Source organism: Poecilia latipinna, unplaced genomic scaffold (genome assembly GCF_001443285.1).
Source record: "Poecilia latipinna isolate Pla-1442-1.1 unplaced genomic scaffold, P_latipinna-1.0 Scaffold1298, whole genome shotgun sequence".
NCBI classification, from domain to species: domain Eukaryota; kingdom Metazoa; phylum Chordata; class Actinopteri; order Cyprinodontiformes; family Poeciliidae; genus Poecilia; species Poecilia latipinna.
The window spans coordinates 188,213-209,444 of record NW_015113914.1 but is presented as its reverse complement, the minus strand read 5'-3'; the positions used below and the strand labels follow the sequence as shown (position 1 = coordinate 209,444).

At 38.3% G+C, this 21,232-nt stretch overlaps 2 protein-coding genes and 1 long non-coding RNA gene across 7 annotated transcripts in view; 2 read left to right on the top strand and 1 right to left on the bottom strand.

Moving 5' to 3' along the window:
* tmem198aa (transmembrane protein 198aa) overlaps positions 1-5,870 on the bottom strand; it is a 35,997-nt gene extending 30,127 nt beyond the window's left edge. Inside the window, exon 1 of the mRNA XM_015055142.1 lies at positions 5,286-5,870. The gene's annotated coding sequence lies outside the window, so the exon portion shown is untranslated. The remainder of the gene's footprint in view (positions 1-5,285) is intronic.
* Positions 5,871-7,471: 1,601 nt separating this feature from the next.
* bin1a (bridging integrator 1a) overlaps positions 7,472-21,232 on the top strand; it is a 19,222-nt gene continuing 5,461 nt past the window's right edge. Inside the window, exons 1-18 of one of the 5 annotated variants that reach the window (XM_015055134.1) lie at positions 7,472-7,807; positions 9,634-9,714; positions 9,835-9,889; positions 9,987-10,081; positions 11,334-11,429; positions 11,725-11,835; positions 11,919-12,011; positions 12,753-12,838; positions 12,981-13,056; positions 13,465-13,520; positions 14,427-14,471; positions 15,566-15,635; positions 16,088-16,210; positions 16,391-16,474; positions 17,648-17,668; positions 19,990-20,376; positions 20,844-20,906; positions 21,131-21,205. In XM_015055134.1, the coding sequence (XP_014910620.1) occupies positions 7,721-7,807; positions 9,634-9,714; positions 9,835-9,889; positions 9,987-10,081; positions 11,334-11,429; positions 11,725-11,835; positions 11,919-12,011; positions 12,753-12,838; positions 12,981-13,056; positions 13,465-13,520; positions 14,427-14,471; positions 15,566-15,635; positions 16,088-16,210; positions 16,391-16,474; positions 17,648-17,668; positions 19,990-20,376; positions 20,844-20,906; positions 21,131-21,205 (1,704 nt within the window). In that variant the 5' untranslated portion in view covers positions 7,472-7,720. The remainder of the gene's footprint in view (positions 7,808-9,633; positions 9,715-9,834; positions 9,890-9,986; positions 10,082-11,333; positions 11,430-11,724; positions 11,836-11,918; positions 12,012-12,752; positions 12,839-12,980; positions 13,057-13,464; positions 13,521-14,426; positions 14,472-15,565; positions 15,636-16,087; positions 16,211-16,390; positions 16,475-17,647; positions 17,669-19,989; positions 20,377-20,843; positions 20,907-21,130; positions 21,206-21,232) is intronic. The other 4 variants (XM_015055135.1, XM_015055136.1, XM_015055137.1 and 1 more) reach the window with 4 other exon arrangements.
* Positions 13,527-14,323, top strand: LOC106961415 (uncharacterized). Its single transcript, XR_001427769.1, has 2 exons — positions 13,527-14,198; positions 14,241-14,323. It is a non-coding gene; the product is annotated as an uncharacterized LOC106961415 (long non-coding RNA).

Below are 21,232 nucleotides of genomic sequence, written 5' to 3'. Positions count from 1 at the left end.
ACAAAATGATGATATGATGGTAAAAGCTTTCATTAATACATTTACTTGTAAAACGTAAGGAATCTTTCCTTTTGAGTATAGTCTTCAACTGTAACTAAAGACTCTTCTTTGTAATAGCTAGTTTTTGTTACACGTATATACAAGTATACAAGTTTGAAAATTGTTACTTCAACATTTGCATGCTAATAGAAGGATATACACTGCTAAATAAGAAGTGCAAAGTATTAGTGGAATTGTGCTTAATTGTGTAAGCTAGAATCTCATAATCTTTCATATACAAAGACCCAACTGTTCAAATGGCGATCAAAATTACAATTAATGGAAAATACAAGATACAAATTAGCTTCCTACAGCTACTGTTTTGAATAGTTCTAGGATTGTTCTAGGATTGTTTTATCTGCATAACTTATTAAGGTACCCGGCAAGAATAAAATCAGAGGACTGAAAGGTTTCTTTGTGCACATGAAATAAAAGTAGGTTGGAATGAAATTGCATTGTGTGGGTGTAAAATTGGAATATAAACTGTCAAAGGGGTGAATAAACTATTCTGTTCTATTAATGGCTGCCTCACACAAGCTGAGACCTGGAGTGAATGAATTCAATTTATTTCCGCGAGCAAAACACAAACAGTAGGTTTTGGCCGAGTAGGGGCGAGCAACTAGGAGGAACACACTCACATCACCTGCTGTTTCTATTAACCGTGCCTCTCACATGCCTGTCCCTCTGTAGGCCTGTCCTGAATAACTGAATTTCAATGCAAAGTCTGCTTCAACCACTTTAATTTGTTAGCCAGTTTCACTGTGATCACACCACCACACACACACACGCACACACACACACACACACACACACACACACACACACACACACACACACACACACACAGAGATCACTCAACAAAAATATCCAGTCACAGTTAGATTTAAATTGAAAAAGCGAACAAATCTGCTTAGAAAAACACAAAAAGAATACCATGCAAAATGATCCGAACCCCTGGATGTTTCCACATCTTGTAAAGTACATCACCAGCTTTAATGTAGCTGATTCTCCCACCTGAGCTGTAGATCTCTGTAGCTGCTGCACAGTTACAATGAAGCAGTTTTTAATGCTCTCCTTGGGCTGTTGATGTCCTGATATATTTGCTGTTTTGCCAGATTCCATTTTCAGATGATTGACATAGGTGGGGTCAACTAATTAGGCGACTTTTGAAGACTAATGTAAGCGCTAGACTTTATCTATGGGTATAGGTAGAGTAAAGGACACTAAACTTGGAATTATTTGGAAAAAAAAAATGTTTCATACTGTGTATCCTTGTCCTTCTGATTTATAATTAGGTGCTTATTTGTGTTGGTGCCTGATAAAATTTTACAGTGACAGTGTTGTGTATTTTCCAGACACATAGTGTCATGTCATTTTATAGCACAAGCAAGTAACTATGTTACCATCAGCAGTTAAACAATGGTGTATATATCAAACGTGACTTAAAAGAAATTTGACTTTATAATTTGAAATTAATTTGGACTCTGTCTCTTTAAGAAACCCCTGCTCTTTCTGACACTCTACCTTCACCATGTCATCACAACAGTGCCTTCCCACTACGCCGCTTACGTTCTTTGGAGCTTTGGACTGAGAAGTAGATTCTATGATAAGCACGGCAGGTGCGCACTCCCACCAGATGTGTGTAAATTACTGCTGCCGCTAGTCTGAAGGAGCTGTGTGGGGGAGGGGTGCTATGTGAGGCGGAAGCTCAGCCGGAGACCCCGGCTTCATGGAGGGGCTTTGTGGAAACAGGCAGCACTTTGCATGAGCAAGTGATTAGACTCCCCTGAATGGTTGCCATGGGAGATCAAAGGATTTTTTTTTTTCAAACATGCATGACAGAATCAAGGTATGTTTTTGTATTTTGTGTTGCCATTATAACATGTTATAAAGCTAAAAGAATTGTTGATATTACATAATACCCCTTCTTTAAGAGTATACATTACAGTTTCTGCTTGTTACATAAAAAAAAGGAGCTGAAAAAGCCCAAGCAGTCTCAATACCTTTTTAAGGCACCATATTTTAGATTACTGGAACCCGCTACATGGCAGGAGGTAAGGGCACTAATGTGTCTGTTGTGATGGTATGCAAAGACCCTTCCAGCAACAATATAACAGCCAAACACAAACATGCAACATAGTGCGCTGCATTGCCAGAGGGTTGTTCCACGCTGGGATTTCAATGAGCTGTTTGAAACCAGAGGCTCCCAACATGACACTATCTGCATCATGCTGATGGTGCACAGATCGGTGTGGAGAATTTAGCCTGAGGTGCTCTTATATTGTGAAGGGAGCGCACTTGTGAGCTGAAAACTAACACGGAGGCATATCCGGCCACACCTTTCTTCCAGTTTGAATGGCGTTTATAAAATCAGCCCAAGTGTGTGTTAATGATATTAGGATTGACTTTTTACCCTTTCTGGGCTTTATTCTCTCATACTTTAATTTCCTTTCTCTGTTAAATTTGCTTCCCCGTCTTTGAGCTCACATCCTTTCTACAAACACATACCAGAAACACTTATTTCCTCTAAACTTCATATATCAGTTTTAGGAGCTTAGGCTCCTAAAACTCCAAATATACACACACAATTCAATGTTCCCCATCCACCTTATTTGACCTCCTCCCTAAAGCAAAATGAAGAAAAATACTAAGGTTTTCTGCACACTAGACACAAGTCTCTGCAGTTTTCTGATCGGTTTTCTTAGCTTGTGTTTGCCACACTAATATAACTCTTTGTCAGAGTGGACAGTATCTCAGTGATGTCCTCCAGATGAACGATAAGTTGCCTTGTATCGATTTTCAGATTAGCTTTCGATTCTAACTTTTAATTATTTTGGTGGTAAGATCTGTCCTTTATCATTAAAGTGTTGGAATGGAAGTATTTCGTCTGTATACTTATGATGTTAAAAATGTCTCCCTTTTCTTCAGGCGTCAGACTGTGTTTTGGAGAGGATATAATTTAACACTTTTGATAAAAGAGAGATGCCATAAGGACAAGGAGCTTTTCAGATCTGGCCAGACTCCTCATCAACTGAGCCTGTCGCTTTGGCTAAAGTCCCAAGTCTGAGGACTGGTTGGCTCACAGTAATGGTTACATAAGTGTCAGGGAAGTGCCATAAGGGAAACTCACTGGGGATGAATGCGTAGGTTTAAATTTCAATACATGTCACACATCTCTATAGCTGCTTGGTGCGCCCCAGTATCTCTGCCTTGTTATTTTATTTTATTTTTTTTGCTAAACAATGTAGTATTAAAATACAAAAGTCACTAGGATGCAAATGGGTCATTAGTTAAGCGATATCAATGTTTGTACTATGATATAATAACATAATACTGCAGAGGATCCTTTTGTGAAACATCATGAATTACACCTAGTGTTAATGAACTTCCTGTCTTTAAATATATTATTGTAGATCAGAAGCTGAGCTCTGGTGAAACAGCAATGATTCTAGACATGCTGTGCTGGGAAAAAAAAAAAAAAAAAAGACAGTAAAAAAGAGACATAAAGTCAATTGTGTGTTCCAAGAATTGATTATCTTATCTATTTACTCCCCTTAAGGTTATCTGTTTGAACAGAAATATCAGCTCAAAAAATGAATCCCAAACCGAAGGGGAATTTTCTTAAGGGAAAACAACTTAACAACTTTCAAGGCAAGGATGCCTGTAGGCAGACATCAGGACGCTCTCTGAGGCTTCTTCAGACCAAGACAAATGTATGATGTTGACAGAATGCTATTTAATAAAAACCTACGTGTTCTTTTATTCCTTTTCATATTTAGCTTTATTGATTACTGTGCTCTATGTTGTTTCTGTATCTCTGTTTAAATCAGTACCAGAACTATGCGCACACAACTTTCACAGCGCCATGCAAATATGTTCACACCAATTGAAACTGTTGAAATTTGCCACATCACAATCAAAAGCTTCAACGTTATGTCAGAAAACAATGCACAGCAGTATAAAACAGTTCTGAAGGTTCTCAAGAGACAAGGCAAAATCCAGTGCATCCATGGTATGCAAAAGGGACCTAATATGTACATACCGCAGTAGTCAACTATAAAGAAAGGCGAATAAAATGGCTGACCACTTGAGGTTACAAGCGAGGTGTTGAGAGTGTTAAAGTAGCATGATGGGACGTAAGGTGTGATCCATGGTAGAGCTGCAGGAGCTGCAGAAAGTCACGGCTCAGGTGGGTGGAATCTGACAACAATGATAACCACGAGGGTTGCTGTGAACTCAATAGCAACCTAAAGCCACGGCTGCAGTGAAATGGTTCATATCAGTGCTTATAATAGGTTGTAAAAGTACACTAAAATCCCTGCTGTGCATGGACCTCACTTTTAAAGTCATGTTCCACTTATTTTCCATTTATTTTTAAGAGGCGTCAGTTGAAAGAAACCCTTTTCTTTTCTGTGACCATATTTCTGTCGGCAGATGCTCTCCATCCAGTCTGCCTGAGTTTGAGCTACTTTGGAAAGAGGAATGGGCAAATGGCTAAGTCTCTGAAGCTGTTACACACATCTCAACTATAGAGAATGTTCAAACCTTGGATTGTCTTTGTCCGATTGTCAACAATTAACGTCATGCTGGTCTATCACAAAAAAAAAATAAAATAAAGAAAACACATTTAATTTATGTTTGTAATGGGAGATAATGTGAATAAGTTTGAGCAATATGAATACTGTACTTGTATTTTAACCACCAACCATAGATAGATAGATAGATAGATAGATAGATAGATAGATAGATAGATAGATAGATAGATAGATAGATAGATAGATAGATGCAGGCGCGAATCAATTTGACTTTCTGTGTTTAACCCGTGTCCAACCCCGTTATGTCCAGAGGAGTCAAATTCACCCTTTATTCTCCTCTCCATTATGTATTCCTCACACACGGAAAGTATCCGTGTGGCTGTCACTGATATGTGACCTGTGAGTGGTCTCGGAGCGCCCACCTCTCTCGTTGTGGAGCACCAAATGTTCTCTCAGGCATCGGTTTGAAAACAATAGAGGGAAAAACAATAGCAGCGCCGATGCGCCATGTGTCCACGGTTCAAACTGACAGGCATGTACTGACCACAGAAAAAACCTGCCTAAGAAGCTGCGCTGTGATAAAGGTGGACTGTTCATTCACTAAGAAAGAAAGAAAAAATAGACTAAAAACAAAAGTCGTTTTTATTTAAAGCTCGGCGATCTATAGTTGAAATGACTGTAATTTGCGGTGAACAAAGACATCTCACTCACCTCAGAAATGCAACATATTGGCGTTCTCTTCTATTGTCATTTTTCGCAGCTCCAAAGCGCAAAAGAAAAAGAAAAAATCCCCGTCCCTCGTCGAACTTGGTTAGCTTTTCCAGTCCAACATCACGTCTCCAAAGCACGCGGGAAACTCCAGAAACCTCACCAAAGCGAGGATGAAACAAAGCTCAACTCCTCTTCCCTTTCCTTCACTCTTGGCTTCAGTTTCCCACTCTCTGACTGCCTTTCTTTCTCTGCACAGACAGACAGACAGACGCGCAGCCAGTATAGCTACGACCTCATATATTATTAAACACCTTTAATGGACAACTGCGGCGGATGGACGGAGAGGGGGGTGCAAAAAAAAAAAAAAAAAATGGAACGATGCCTTTCGATATTTATTCCGTGTTTACATCATGTACCCAATTATCTCCATTCAGAACCATCAGAATGTGGACTTCCTTTGTGCGCACAGTCTCCCTCTCTCTCCCTCTCAGCGGGTTGAACCATTCCCTCAGCGCAGTAGGGGGGACGTTAGGATCTATTCATGAGAGTGTATGGGAACGAATGGGTTTGGTGACTCGTGGCCAAATGTTGTTATTGTTGTGGGATAAAGAGATGGGGGAGCTGTGAGGGTGATAGGGGGGGAGAAAGTGAGAGAGGGATGGGAGAGGGGATACATGCAAGTAACTTAATTAAAGTGGGAGATTTTTAAGGCAGTAATCTATAGAAATGGAGAACAAAAAGCCAATCTGAACAGATGTTCTGCTTTGGTGTGAAACAGGCTCCGTCTTTCTTTGTTGTTGTTTTCTTACACTGCGTCATACTGGAGACTGGGTGATACCCTGAAACGACGCCTTCACACACCATTTGTTTCCCCCGCCTCTCATGTACAAACAGAGGTTCTCTCAAGCATCCTGTCAAGCTCCACTGTGGAACAAATTTATAATTACACCCCGCATCCTCACGGTGGAGACGTAAAAAAACCAAACAGACTGCTGCCTGTCTGTTCCTGTGAGTTCAGGACCTAGGAGAGCTCCAATTTAACTCAACTCCACCTGTTTACCAGTAGCGCTACCAATGGGTAATGGAAACACCCGCAAATGTGGTGCCCTTCTTTCAGGCAGCACATTTAAAATTCAAATGTATTTATTTTTGGTTTCCAGTGCTTCTGTTGTCTATCTACACCTAACATTTTAAATTTCATACACAGAACTCCATAGAATTTCATCACTTGACTATTAAATAGATCAACCATCGTGGACTTTCGCTTGTTGTATTTGTTTACTCTTTTCCGTCTGATCACACTGCTTGTTCTTGTCTGTTCTACCCCACAATAAATTAAAGGTTGGGGGAAATAAGTGACGTGCTGGTAGCGCCCCCTCCTGGAGAAAAGTTCGCTACTTGTTTGAAAGTCAGGCACATTTTGAGCAAGATCAAACCTGTTGTTTTGTTGAACTTGCTTCAATACTGACCCTATTAGAAAAGACAGCGGGGGTTCAAAGTGCTGCTTGATGAGAAAGCGGAGCTGTCAGCTCGTGTGGTGCTGAAGCAGGTTTTTATTCTTGAGCTGCTGAGACATCAGTCTTAATTATTATTAACCTGACGCAAGAACGTTGTGAAAATAAAAATAAAATAAAAATAAAACGAATGGACGTTAGCAGAATACAAAACATATAAAAATCATAGAGTATTTTACAGGTTTCAGTTACACTTTAAATCTATTCTGATCGAACTGCAATTCTTTCTAACCTGTGCTTTTCGAAAACACATATTTTATACAGCTATACTTGAATAGCTTGTTTAAATATGTTTTAGGGAATTCAAATAACCGATTCATTTAACAGATGAGTTGCTCTTTAGAGACAGCCTACTTTAGGGGGGGGAAAAAAAGCCTGTCATGATCCTTCATGTTATATAATATTAATAGCTGACTCCAGCTGTAATGCCGCACTACTACCGTAAAAAAAAGAAAAAAAAAACAAAAACTGATAAAAACAGTTCATGTTCACTTTAGATTTTGAAAGGAAATTAATACCTCCTCGCTCCCGCTTCAAATTTTATAACAGTAAAAACAGAGTTCATGAATTTTCCCTGTCTGTTTGTATTTTGCGTACGTTTACATAGGTGTTCAGTTTTTCCGTGCAGACAAGAGGAAAAACGAGAGTATCTGTACCTTTAAGATCATCGCTCAGCATCCTCCTCCTCTGTCAGGGACGCGCGCACACGTACAACAGCCCAACATTACAGAGAACAGGCTACAATCACGCTTTGCCCACACATCATCATCATTATTATATAGAAGTTATTATATAGAATTTGCATTTGTCATCGTCTTTTTCCTATTTGGACATTGATGAATTTGCCTCAGCGGTCGCCGTAGCGGTCCAAGCGATCAATTTCCTTCCCTCCTGCATCCAAAGACTGATCTGCGCTGCAAGATGGCTGAGCTGAATTTGGGGAAGGGGCTGACAGCTGGGAAAGTGGCCAGCAACGTTCAGAAAAAGCTCACCAGAGCCCAGGAAAAGGTAATATGTGCCCCGCCATCTGCCTGTTTAAAAAAAATAAATAAATACATGGGGAATTATGGTGGTTAGGCCTTTTACGCGCTACGGAGCAGCGCTGCCGCATCCTCCGCTGAGGCGCAGTGTCGCATCACGACACCATAAGAACAAGGATGATGTGTTTGTGGTTGTTCGTTTTAAATATGTCCTGTCCTTAAATATTCTATCGATGGACACGTGCAAATTGCTTATAAAGTGCATCTCATTGTAGGCTCACGCATATTTTAGTCTTATATGCCTGGTATTTTAAAAACCCGACGGTATACAAACAGCCAAACGAGTGGATTTTTCTCAGTTAAGCTCCACTCGTGTACACTGTGTATCATTTCAGCATTAAGCACTTACGCTTTCTGCAGGAAGTGACATATAATAGGCCTGTGCTTTCAAGCACCTGCACGTTGCGCAGAATGAATGCGAGGTGGCGCTGTTTGTCATCCAAAACACATGTATAAATAGGAACAGGGCAGATGTTTTGCTACTTTATCTATGCAGGAAGACTGCGCATTTTCCTGTTTAATGTAATTAAGTGTTTATTATGTGCCTTGATGTCCTTCACTGTCAGATGCCTTGCAAAAATAGTAAAACCTTATTAACATATTTGCATGTTGCCACAAAACAACAAATGTTAATGTATTCTGGTGGGATTTTATGTGATAAATCGACCCAAATAACTGCCTAACTGTGAATTACAAATAAGTTGTTTCAATGAAAAAAAAAAACCCTCTGAAAACTGTGACATGCATTTATATTCTGCCCTTTGACTACAATTCATAAAATCCAGTAACCAAATGCACTCACAGTCACTCAATTAGTTAACAAAGTCAATTTGTGGCATCAGAGATTTGTTTTAGAGAGCATTTGTGAACAAATGAATCATTGAACACAGTTACATTTATTAAACTAAAATGGTATGACATAAATGCATATATATTAAGTATGGTGATCCACAAGGCTGGCGGTCCTGGCAAGGAGAACATTCATCAGAAACAACCAACTTCTCCATGAAATCTCTGGAGGAGCAGCAGTGAGCTATAGTTCAGGTAGCTGTTGGGAAAAAAAAAAGTAAACATTATAATGCTCCATATAAATCTACCTTTTTTTGAAAATCTGCAAAGAAGACATTCAATTTTCAAAAGAAGCCAGTAGACTACCCATTTGCAGTTTTCCACAAAGTCATGAAGTTTACACACTAAGCAAGTACATACATTTCATGGGTCAAAAAAGAGCAAAACATTTCAGCCAACAAGCAAAGTGTTATACATGGCAGAAAACTAACTGCACATCACCCACCATCTCCTCTGTGGCATACTGTGGTTGCCATATGCTGTGGAGATGCCGAATCCCAAACATAATTCAAATTGGAAAACGTGCACAAAATTTAAAAAACATCTCTTACTTCCAGACACTCTTCATCCAGTCTGACTGAGGTTGACCTATTCATCACAAATCAACGGGGAAAATGTTCCCTCTCTGGATGTGCACAGCTTGTATAGACATACTGCAGAGAATTTGCAGCTGTAATTACAGAAAAAATGACGATACAATCCATCATAGTCAGTTCTTGTGAGCGCACAAGTGTAGCTCAGCTCTTCTCTTTTTACATTTCGAAAATATCTTTCTTATTCTTTCCACTCTACATTTATATGCTGCTTTGTGTTGTCAATTACATAAAATCCAATTGAAATGCATCGAGGTTTGTGGTGGTTACATGCCCTCTCAATGTTATGTTTACTGATCCATCTAATGTTATCATTTCCCTGGTTTTGATCACTCATTTCTTTGTTTGACAGGTTCTACAGAAGCTTGGCAAAGCAGATGAGACCAAAGATGCTGCTTTTGAGGAGTGGGTCATCAACTTCAACAAGCAATATGTGAGCCTACATGCATACACTTCGTTATATGTGCAAGTTACTGAATAAATCAGTGCAACATTAGTTAAACAGCTGTAACACATATTTTAACTATGGACTTATGTTAAACCTCATCCTCAGACTGAAGGCAGCAAACTCCAGAGGGACCTAAGAGCATACCTTGAGGCAGTTAGAGGTACGGTCACATCCATCCAAGTCAAGCAAGTCTGACCATCATTGGGGGAAAGAAAAAAATCACTTCCGCTTATTTGCTTTTTGTTCATGTGTTTTAGCTATGCACGAGTCCTCCAAGAATCTACAGGCATGTCTAGGTGACATGTATGAGCCGGACTGGTATGGCAAGAATGAAGTGGATTCTATTCTGGAGGTCAGAAATGATTTTTCTTTATTGTGCTGAAGTACACCACAATGGTCTTTGTGTCTGCATGAGGGGATGGATTTCTTTTCACTCAGAGGTCAGAACTAACATTAGCAGACTAGGTGTGAAAAATCTATCCTGCTGGCTACGACAAAGATTCTGGCTAGCAACAGCTGCAAAAACCAGTGTAAAGCAGAGGTGGCTAGAAATACATGGGGCATTCATTTTAGTTGTATTTATTTAGCAGCATAATATTCTATGAATCATTTTTACAGCATTTACAATATTGTAATACTAAACATAGCAATGATAAAGACTAAGAAAATGTACGCCACAGATCACTGCAAATATAATTTTATCGAGCAGTAAGAATTTGTGCTTACTGTGAGAGAAAAAAAGGATCAAGCAATGAAACATGGTGGTCTTAAAATGTAGCAGCAGTACTACAATATATTTTAGAATAATCTGGACTGGCTCTGGCTTTAAACAGCAATAAAATAAATATTTACATCAGGAAAAATAGAAGGGGTGTCCACTTTTTGATCTTGCATTTATTTTTTGTACAAGGCTAGAGCAACATAGCTGTAGCATGACTTTTATTCACCCCTTAGTTAAAACGCAAAGAAGGAAAATATGCTTTGTATTTAAACGACACAGTAGGAAAGGAAATTTGGATACTAAAAGTGGTTGAAACATTGTCAGGGTGGAATAGATGGTTCAATAAAATCTGATGTTTGACATTTTTGTTCAATTTAAATTTGAACAAGGCAATGTGTTTTCTTTGGTGAAGTAAAGAAGATGGACTGATAACTTTCTAATGTGTTTAAGAGCAGCTCTAGGAGTGTTTACACACCTTAAGCATGCCTGCACTTCAAGAGAAAAGTATTATTAACAATAGCGTGATTCCCTGATTCCCAATGCATGTTTGGTTTAAAATGATAGAGGGGAAATAAATAACTTTGTGTTTTACATCAAAATATTAAAAGCAAATACAAGAGGGATCAACAACGCCTCTTTGAAGTCTGACCTAAATGAACAGCGGAGAGGCAGAAGAATTCGTGAAAAATTAAGCTATTTTTACAATCTAGTTCTTTTTCTTAGCATTTTAAAACCCACATACAATAAAACATTATCAAAAAAAAAAAAAAAAGACTGACCATGCCGCTCCTCATGACTTTGTAAATGTGCAACACTGATATTAGATTCTAACGGCATGCCTTCTGTTATTGTTAATGACCGTGCATGTTAATCCATCATGCAGGACTGTGATGTGCTTTGGACTGATTACCATCAGAAGTTGGTTGATCACGCTCTGATCTCCATGGATACCTACCTGGGTCAGTTCCCTGATATTAAGGTAAGCTGTGAATTCATGACCTCAACCCAGGATTCGTTGCATTAGTCACCGATCCACTGGCACCCTGGATTGATTTGAATGTAATTCGTAAACCCAGAGTATTATAGATAAAGCAGGCTATGCATATTTTACTAAACTGAGATCCAAGTAAAGAGTAAAACTTGTACTGATGAAGGTTCTGTCTGCAGCTCAACACTTACTGTGGTTTCTCTCTTTCTTTCTTTCTTTCTTTCTTTCTTTCTTTCTTTCTCTCTTTCTTTCTTCCTTTCTTTTTTTCTTTCTTTCTTTCTTTCAGGCTCGCATTGCAAAGAGAGACAGGAAACTGGTGGATTACGACAGTGCCAGACATAACTATGCTGCTACACATAAGACTAAGAAAAAAGACGGAGGCATTAAAATTACAAAGGTAAATGTAATTTATGTGTTTCAACATAGATTGCAAATAAAATGAACACAGGCTAATACGTAAATATGTTTCCACTTTTTTAGCCGTCCACCTTGTTGGAAAGAGCCACTCCAGGCTGGGCTCAGGGCATCCTGTCTGCACACAACCTTGCTCAGACCAGTCTCTCCAAGAGCCAGGTACTCTGTAGAGTTTATGGACAGTGAGATTACTTTATAAAGAAATCAGTGATGAACGAGTCCTTATACAAATACTGATATCAGATAGTTGGAATTAACTTGATTTACTATTAAAAATTAAAAAAAAAAAGTGCTAGATAAATTCTCCATTGAATAATGAGTGCATATTGTTTTTGTATAATTTATAAAAATAAAATAAAAAATCACATGAACTATTAGCAAGTATGACTGTGTGCATGAGTAGTGGATGGAAAGTTGCAGCCGCCATCTGGTTGGGTGCAGCACTTCTTGTTATTGACATTTCCAGGATTATGTAATATGCAGTTAAAGAGTATTGTGAACATTTCACCTCAGTGTCTGCTGTCAGTGTATCCACTCCTATGTCAACAGATACATAATGAGGAATCAGAGTTGTATTGCAGCTGCATTATTGAGATTTGAAAAATCCTCTTATGAACGCCATGGAAGAAACGTGGTGCAATAGTATTCGTGACTTTTTTTTTTTTTTACATTGTGATGTAATAACCATGACCGAGTTTGAGACTACAGCAGGTAGTACTTTAAAATAATAAAAGAAATATATATATATATATATATTTAATACATACAAACAAATACATTTGAAAAGCTTAGACTGTTCACGAGGCTGCCAGGGATGCAGCATGAGTGAAAAAAACATAATTAAGTTAACACGTCTTAGCCAACAACGTGGGTGTTTGCTTGTTTGTTTGTGTATTTCAGGCTGAGGAAGAGTTAGAAAGAGCCCAGAAGGTGTTTGAGGAGATTAATCTTGACTTGCAAGAAGAGTTACCTTCACTCTGGAACAGGTGTGTAATTTTTCTGCATACAAGTGCCTGTTTAGATTGTTTTATTTGCTCACTAAGATACCAACCAAATATCAATGCTACAGTTACCCACGTTGGATTCAGCAGTGACATTAATATCTTTTTCTCTCTCTGCTTTCTCCAGTCGTGTTGGATTTTATGTCAGCACCTTCCAGAGTTTGGCGGGCTTTGAGGAGAAGTTTCACAAGGAAATCAGTCGGGTAAGACCCTTCCACAGACCTCCAGTACAGACAGGGCTCAGGGTGGATACGGGAGTGGATTAGATTACTGACACAGTATATCAGGTGGTAGGTAATGGAAAATGTTGACTACGTGAGACAGAAACAGTCTCGCATCAGTTGATCTAGACATGTTGAAGTGTCTGCAGGTTTTATTCTTCTGTCTTAGCATGAAATGTGTAAATAGTGTCTAATGAACATTGAAAACTAGGCAAGGAAATAAAGGGAGTTACATTTGGCAGTACATTGTCAGAAAATACAAAAGAGAAGAGAAAAAAAGCACAACATAGTAATACTGGTGTCACATGAGGCAAAATACTTTGGAATTATGAAATACTTTTTTGTGTTGCATGTCGCATTTCACACTTTCACTCTCTGATATATTTGCAGTTGGATCAGGATTTGCATGATATGTTGGAGAAATTGGAGAACAGCGACACAACCAGGTTGGTTCCTCGTATTTTAATAAAACTCCTAAATGCCTTCTAGTGGGTTTGATGAGCAACAATCATGAAACAGTATACACGGATCAAAAGAAAATACACCCTCAATTTACTGTGTGCTTGACCTCTGTGTCAGGAAATATTGGTTCAAGTTGGCCCTATTTGTAGCAAATAAACTGGTGACCTCTAAATGAGTTTAAGCCAAAGCTCAAGCATGAGAAACAGATTCTGCTGTGGCCTCATTTATTAACAAAGATAAAACAAAATGAGGTTTGTGGAAAGCTAAGTACCCTAATATACTGCCAGCATGCATTTTTTAAAAGGCTTTAATAAATAAAACCAAACAAGTGTCAATGTAGTACAAGCAGTTTAGATTATGCCTGAGAGAATTTAAGAATTTTAATTTATTTTTATTTTTTGACAAGAAGCATTGCTTTGTTCCTTGATTTAGATTGGCAGCTCAAATCGTTTTGAAAACCGTATCGGAGTAATCATTTTCAGGGTAGTATATCTCTGATTTTGTATTCCTGACCATTGATAGATGAAAAACTCTGGCTGGTCTTTTACCCAGCACAATAATTAGTGGTTTGTGTCATATAAATCAGTTTTTTTTAGACCTTGTTGCTTGTTTGATAAATGTTTATGGATAATGAGGTTATTACATGATTAACGTGAAGAGAAGTTTCACAAAGAAATCAACTGGGTAAGACCGACTGATTTCAGTCTTACCCGACACATATCTTACGCAAGGCACGTATCTTGCCATATGTGTCAACTGACACCTGAATTTTATTTTGGTTTAACATGAAAAAAAAAAATAGATAGCATTAATAAATACATCTAGCACTGCGAAGAAAGGAAAATCAAGCAGTAACCCAGAAACCCCCTTACCTTAACTTCCCCTTTCAGAAGGACTAGTGACCTTGGCACAGCATCGTCAGGACCCAGCAGGAGGTAACTGGCAACAGTTGTGGTAACAGCGGTGACACAATGTTTGTCTGTCCTTCTAACCTGACCTGTCTGTACAGCTGGTGTATGTCAGTCAGTCTGCAGTCTGTAATATCAGGGAAACCAATGCTTGATTGTGGTAGTGATTTCACATAATGAGAAAGTTGAGTGCTTGGAGCTGGAGCTAGAAAAGGAGCAGAGCAAAACCTGCACATGTTTATTTGATGCCACAACAGGCAAGAACGGACCGCAATAATAAATCCTGAAGATGTTGCTTCTCTCCCCAAATGGGACTTGAAGGTTCTTAAATAATACAACTGAAAAGAAATGATTCCATGGTGTTGGCAGAGCTTCACCTAAAGGTGTGTGTGAGGAAAAACTCCTCAGCTGTTACATTCCTATTACATGGAAAACGCCTCAGTGAATTACTTTATAACATTATCAGATCTGGTAATGTATCTCAAACAATAAAATATAAGCATCTATCTCTCTATCTGTCTTATTATGCTACTACATTTAGAGATTTGATGACTTTAAGACGTTTCCAGGTTTATTGCGTTGTTAATAACTTTGACTGACACCAAGTGGATGGGACCGACTGTCAACTTATATATATAGCGAATAATCTCCTCAGCTGTTGCTGTTCAAGTGTTATAGCAACAGGTTTTTCAAAAATGCATCTTGGCTGGCCTTTTGAAATGACGACTGGACAATGTTGCCTGTTGCAGCAGTGATGTGCAAGTGTATGCTCGGCTCTTCAATAACCTAAAGCTTGGAGTTTTTGTTTATCAGCGGCAGAATATTTTCCCTACAACAGCAAATGCATCTCACACTGTTCACACATAAGGATTTATTGGAGGCACCAAGTCTGCTTGCATGGTAGGAGACGGACGGCGAGAACGGATGCTCACTTTTCTTGCATGACAGCTTTTACAGTGACATGTTCTGCTTGGACTCTTGTAGAGCATGCCCTGCTATCTTCCTCAAGTCGGTTTAACTTTTGAAAGCTGTTCAATACTTTCTTTCTTGTTGCTGAGCAGCTGTTTGCCACTACAACCTCTATACTTTCTTATTGTCTTTTTCATGTCCTTTTTTCTTAGTGAAAGAGAGGACTCTAACCACACTCTCAGACCAGGAGGACCACCTCCAATCCCCAAATCCCCATCCAAGGTGAATTTTCGCAGATGTTTCCTTCTCAGAGTTGAAAGAGTTGGGCCTGAAAGTATCATCATGAAATATTGCTGTTTTTAAAGGGCAAATAATATTGATTTTTTTTTCTTTTACAATTTTTCATTTTCAATTGTGTTCATGCTTGTAGACCGTAATAAAAAATAGATAATTTCTGTGTCAGTGACCAAGAAATAAAAAAAAATAACACGAGATAAAAAGGAAAAAGANGTAGNAAAAGGTTATCTAAACCATAGAATGTTGAACTTGTGGAATGAAAGGAGAAATAGCAAAGTCTCCTGTTGTAATGTGATTCATGAACTTATGTAGTGATTTCTTAATTAAAGAGGAAGGAGAAGAGGAGAAATGTTATTTGAGTTCGGGAGCTTATAGACCTAACAAACCGACACCCTACAGGGGAATTTAAAAGTGCTCTTTTATCTTCTAAATTTTAGTTAAGACCAGCAGTGCCTCCGCCACCTAAGGTAACCCCATCTAAGGAACTAAAAACTGAGAACATCATCAACCTGTTTGATGCTGCAGCAACTCCTGATATCAATGTCACCTCTCCTACAGAGGTAAGTGAGTAGCAGCTCTCAATTAACCATAAACCAGCCCTCTAACTTTCCTCTTTTCCAGGACAGAAGAGCCAGCCATTAATTCCTGGCCTCCCAAAAACATATTCTATTATATTTCCCTAAGTCGTTGAACTTTAAACCCAGTTAGCCAATGAGTGCTCCTGTTCCTGTCATTGTCAGTTTGACAGTCCTGCAGTCAACAACCTGTTGGATATGGACCTGGAGTGTTTCAGTGAAGCAGCCAAAGTCTCCACAGTCTCTCAGGTGGACCATTCATGGCATGAACATAGCGATCGTAGAGACCTCCACCGTAAGAAGTGCCAGTCTTTACAAGAAATTTCATGTTCTGTTCAGATTCCCCTGCAGTTTATTTTACAGTATTTATGAATGGACTCATCCACTGTCACATTGCTGTTCCGATTAAAGATGTCAGCCAAATAAATATTCAACTTTTGGTGACATATTAAATGCTCTACATATTGTGCAAATGGCAGTTGACCTAAAATATACTGAATTAGCGTGACAGGTCTGATAGAATATGAAATTGCTTGGTAAGCTTGGCACAGTTTGAGGTTTTTGCCTGCTCTGTTTCTTTCCAAAACAACTAAACCCAAGGTGGATGATGGCATGACGATCTTTTTAGACCTGCTTCTAGTGACCACTTCTTTCTGCTTTGGCACTATATCCACGGATCACATTTGGCATGAACTCCAGAGTGTAGCCCTGCTGTGATGTCATTTGTTTCTCTTTAGTACTGGACAAGTCTAATATGACGGTAGTGTCACCAATAGATACTGGTTATTTATATTTATAGATTATCGTTCTAGCGATCAATACAAGGAAATTTGATTGAGATTTTCTGTCTGAAAAAAATGCATATTATCTTAATTAATGTTTTGAGGTGTGGAAATCATGAAGATTAAATGCTGGTTTGAATATAAAGATTGTTTGTATCAAGCCTCTGTTCAGAAACTTTAGATTTTCCGTGACAGATAGTGTAGACTTCACCATTTTGGGTGAAACAAAGTCGTTCCACTGCAATGATTTACACTGAATAGAACGCAGTAATTGCTTCAGCTTAACAAGAAACTTAATTGACAGATTAAAGCATCAGAAAAATAATTATCGTCATCATAAGAACAATAAAGGAAAGCAGAACCAGTCAAAAGGTGTACTCTGAATTTCTGGATTATTGTGTAACGCTCCAGAAGGCTTTGTCGTTGACACATTTTGTACAAACCCTTTTTTTTTATGCGTGCAGTGATTAATCCTCCATGATTTAGAGCTCCCTACATTATTTTATTTTCTTCTTAAATCTAGTGCTGTGGGCTTGTAGTTTCAGAGCATGGGTCCTGCTGTGCAAGTTTTACATTAAATTCAACAGAAGTTATGAAAAATTATACTGTCGTGCTCATGTTGTCTCTCTATTTTCCACAGCCGACTAACTGGGACTCATGGGTAAGTATAGCATAAAATGTGCAAAGGTTATAAAGAAAATATGGAATGTGCTCAAAATTGTTACTTACAGAAAGATTTGAAGATGTATCTATGAAGTAGCAATGAGTTAATTAATGTTGTGAACCCATTCACAAGTCACACCCATGTCTTTTCCATTGTGTTTCTTTTGCATTTTTCCTTTTGGTATAAGAAAACATTTTCCATGTTTTGGTCTCGCTTGTTTTTCCCAAATCTGTGTGAGTTTTGTCTTTGTGCTCAATGTTGTAACAAAACACTGAAGAAATTGCTTTGCAACACAAATTGAACTTGGGAATGTGCTCGAGTCAATTCAGTTTCAAATTGACAGAATACTGACTAGCAGTAAAGTGGGTGACTCACCGTGCAGTTTCATGTTTCATGTTCAGATTTGACAGCATGGCGATAAAATACAGAATGTGTACGAGACTAAAACTCAGACATCGCTTGTTTATTTCAATATAAAAAGATGTAGTTCTTAATCTGTGTGGTCTGGAAGAATTTGTAACTGAATTCCCTCCTTTCTTTGGTTTTCCTTCATATCCTCGTGTGTTCACATGTTTTTATAACTAAACATGTAACACTTGACCTTCATGCTCACATGTGACACACATGGATTGTGATTTTTTTTTTTTTTTTTTTTATAAAAGCTTAGTGAAGTTGCTCACATCCAAATTGCTTGTCAAGAATTCATAAGCAGCTTCCCCAAGCCTTGCGTGTTGGTAGACCATGTGACCATCAACTAGCCCCTTTTTTAAAATCCTGCCACTGTAAAAAGAGATGTGTCTCAAAAATCATTGTGTACTTGTATATCAGAACTAAAGATAGAGCAAGCTTTTTTTCAGAAATGTTCTGATGATACAAAGGCACTAAGACCATACCTGCAATGCAAATATTCAACATTTGTTTTGGAGGTGAAACAATACTTCTGTTTTGTATTTCTGCTTGTTACTGCTGCCCTCCCTGTTTTTCCTTAACCTTTGGTTATAACTGAGCAATATCTGTAAAGGTTAATACTTTATGCTAAGTTCTTGTAACCATATATTGGTATCCTTATATCTGCTGCAATTAAAAATTGCAAAACTAATTTGTGCCACATTAAAATAATGCAGATAAATTGAAAAGTTCTGTGCGGAATTTCTTCTATTATAAATTATTAATAATAATGTTTTTTTAAGACTTTAAGTATGTAAAGTATTAACCTCATTACTTACTGTTTGATTTTTTTTTTTTATATACTAAACTCCTCTTTTGACAATGACTATATACAACCATGTTTCCAAAAAGTTTTAAATCTGTGGGAAATGAGCAAAAGGTGCAAAATGTTCATCTTTTTGTTCTTTTAATTTGCAAGAATGCAAAACGGTAGAGTTTAGTTTGCTAGTTTGCTTCCTATTTTGCATGAATTAAGTAGACAAAAAGTTTTTGTCAGATTTTACATTGAACCGAAACAAATGCATCATCTTTTCCCCTCTAATATACAAATAATATGTTTTAACTGTGGGCAAATTTTTAACTTTGAGGATGAATTATGCTTTCACCACAGTGTGCAACTTTTTTGGAAACAAAGCAATAACCCAACCCTTTTGAACCCTTTTTCTATATTAGATCTCGCTCCTACATTCTTTTTTGTACAGTTGCATTTAAAATTATTCAACCTTCATTTGCTTTATTGGTAAAATATGTAAACTTCAAGCTGTTTGCAATAAACAAATTAAGAAAATGTTATCTATATAAAGAAATCTCTTCATGGGGTTGAATAATATTGGTACTGCAGTCATCATTGAACAGAGGGTTTAACCCTGACTTTTGAACAAAATCTGCGGAAGCCCTAAGGGAACATGGGTAAAAAAAAATATGTTGGTTTCTTGTATTTGAAGCACATGAGAGAATAATATTAAATTTGATGAGAGATATAACTTACCTTGTCTTCTTTGAGTCTTTTTTAGATGACATTATCAAATTCATATTTTCGTAAAGTTATGCAGCCATTTTATATTTATTATATCTGGTGTGCATGAAGATCAACTGTTTTTTTTTTTTTTTTTGCTATTATTTTTATTTTTACCCACATCCCCTGAGGGTTTCTGTAAAAATCCTTGCAATTGGTAGATCTTATAAGTTTTATTTAACTAATTAAGCTGTTCTTTTTCCTGCAAACTCATGGAAAATGTCAATAATTATCCTGACCTCACTTTAATATTTAATATCCATCTGATTTTTAACAGCCTTCATTGCGTATAGAAAAAAAAAAAAAAACTTGTTCTTTTCTTCTGACCACTTGAAACCTGACCCTTACCCTTCAGTCGGAGGATGCTGACGCACAGGAAGAAGAAACTCAGAAGCACTTTGACCCTGTTGCTGCTGCTACAGAGGCCTGGGGTGACGATGGTACACAACCCATCCGCTATGATCCCATAGCAGCAGTCTCACAGGGCTGGGGGGATGACGGGACCCAACCTGTTCGCTATGACCCTGTGACTGCATCGCAGGAGGGATGGGAGGACGATGGGAGCCAGGCGGCTCACTACGATACAGTAGAAGAAGCCCAGGAGGGATGGGGTGACGAATTAGAGCAGCCTGTCAAAGAGGAGCCAGCTGCAGTTGAAACACCTGCTGACGAGGCTCCGTCTGATGTGGTTGAGGAGGACAACAGTCCAGCTGCTCCCGAGCTGGATGAAAAAGAGGGTCAGGTAACTGCGGACGTAAGAAAATGGAGAGATGCATCTGGACAAAAACAGTAGATGCATCAACCATTAACAAGGAGAATTGAGCATGCAGAAACTAAGTAAATGTATTTTGTAAATACATGTTGACATGGAATAATTTAGGATGCATCTGGACCAGGGGTGTAGATGCATCAGCCGAGGTTGAAGAGGTCAGGCTGAAATAGAATAAAAGAGATTATGTTTTCAACTGAACAGTTGGTTTCTTTTGCTGATAAACAGTGTTGGTATGCAACAGCATTTTAAAATGAATCATGCAACTTATTTTATCTTACCTCCTGTGGTGGAGCTTAGGTTATAGACTTCTTGGCTCGTGTTTTTGTCTGTCCTTGTTTCGTTTACGTCTTCACCCGTTCATTATTTCCTCGTCTTTCATGGCCTACTCCTTCTCTCCGTTTGAAATCCCCTAATGCTTCTTGCTTTTCTGGTTTCAGAGAGATTCCTCAGCACCACCTCCTGAGCCTGAAGCAGAAGAAGAAGAACCAGTAGCAGAGGAGGTGTGTGAAGAGGGATGAATCTGAGTATGGAGTAGAAATGTTGCTGTTAGATTTCTAGAAAATGTGAAACAAATGAGTAAATAACAAGTGTTTGAGGGATGCAAAAATCTTTCCACTGAACACACAATTTCTCCGCACTATATCAGAAGATGTGTTCTGAAAAAAGTGCCTAATTTTATTTGCCTTGTCAGTAATTCTTGCCTCTTTTTGTATCACACCTGCAGACTCCCACCACAGCAGCAGAATCAACACAAGATTCATCAGAGACTGCAGACATGCCTCCTGGCTTCCTGTTCAAGGTAACACACACACACACACACACACAC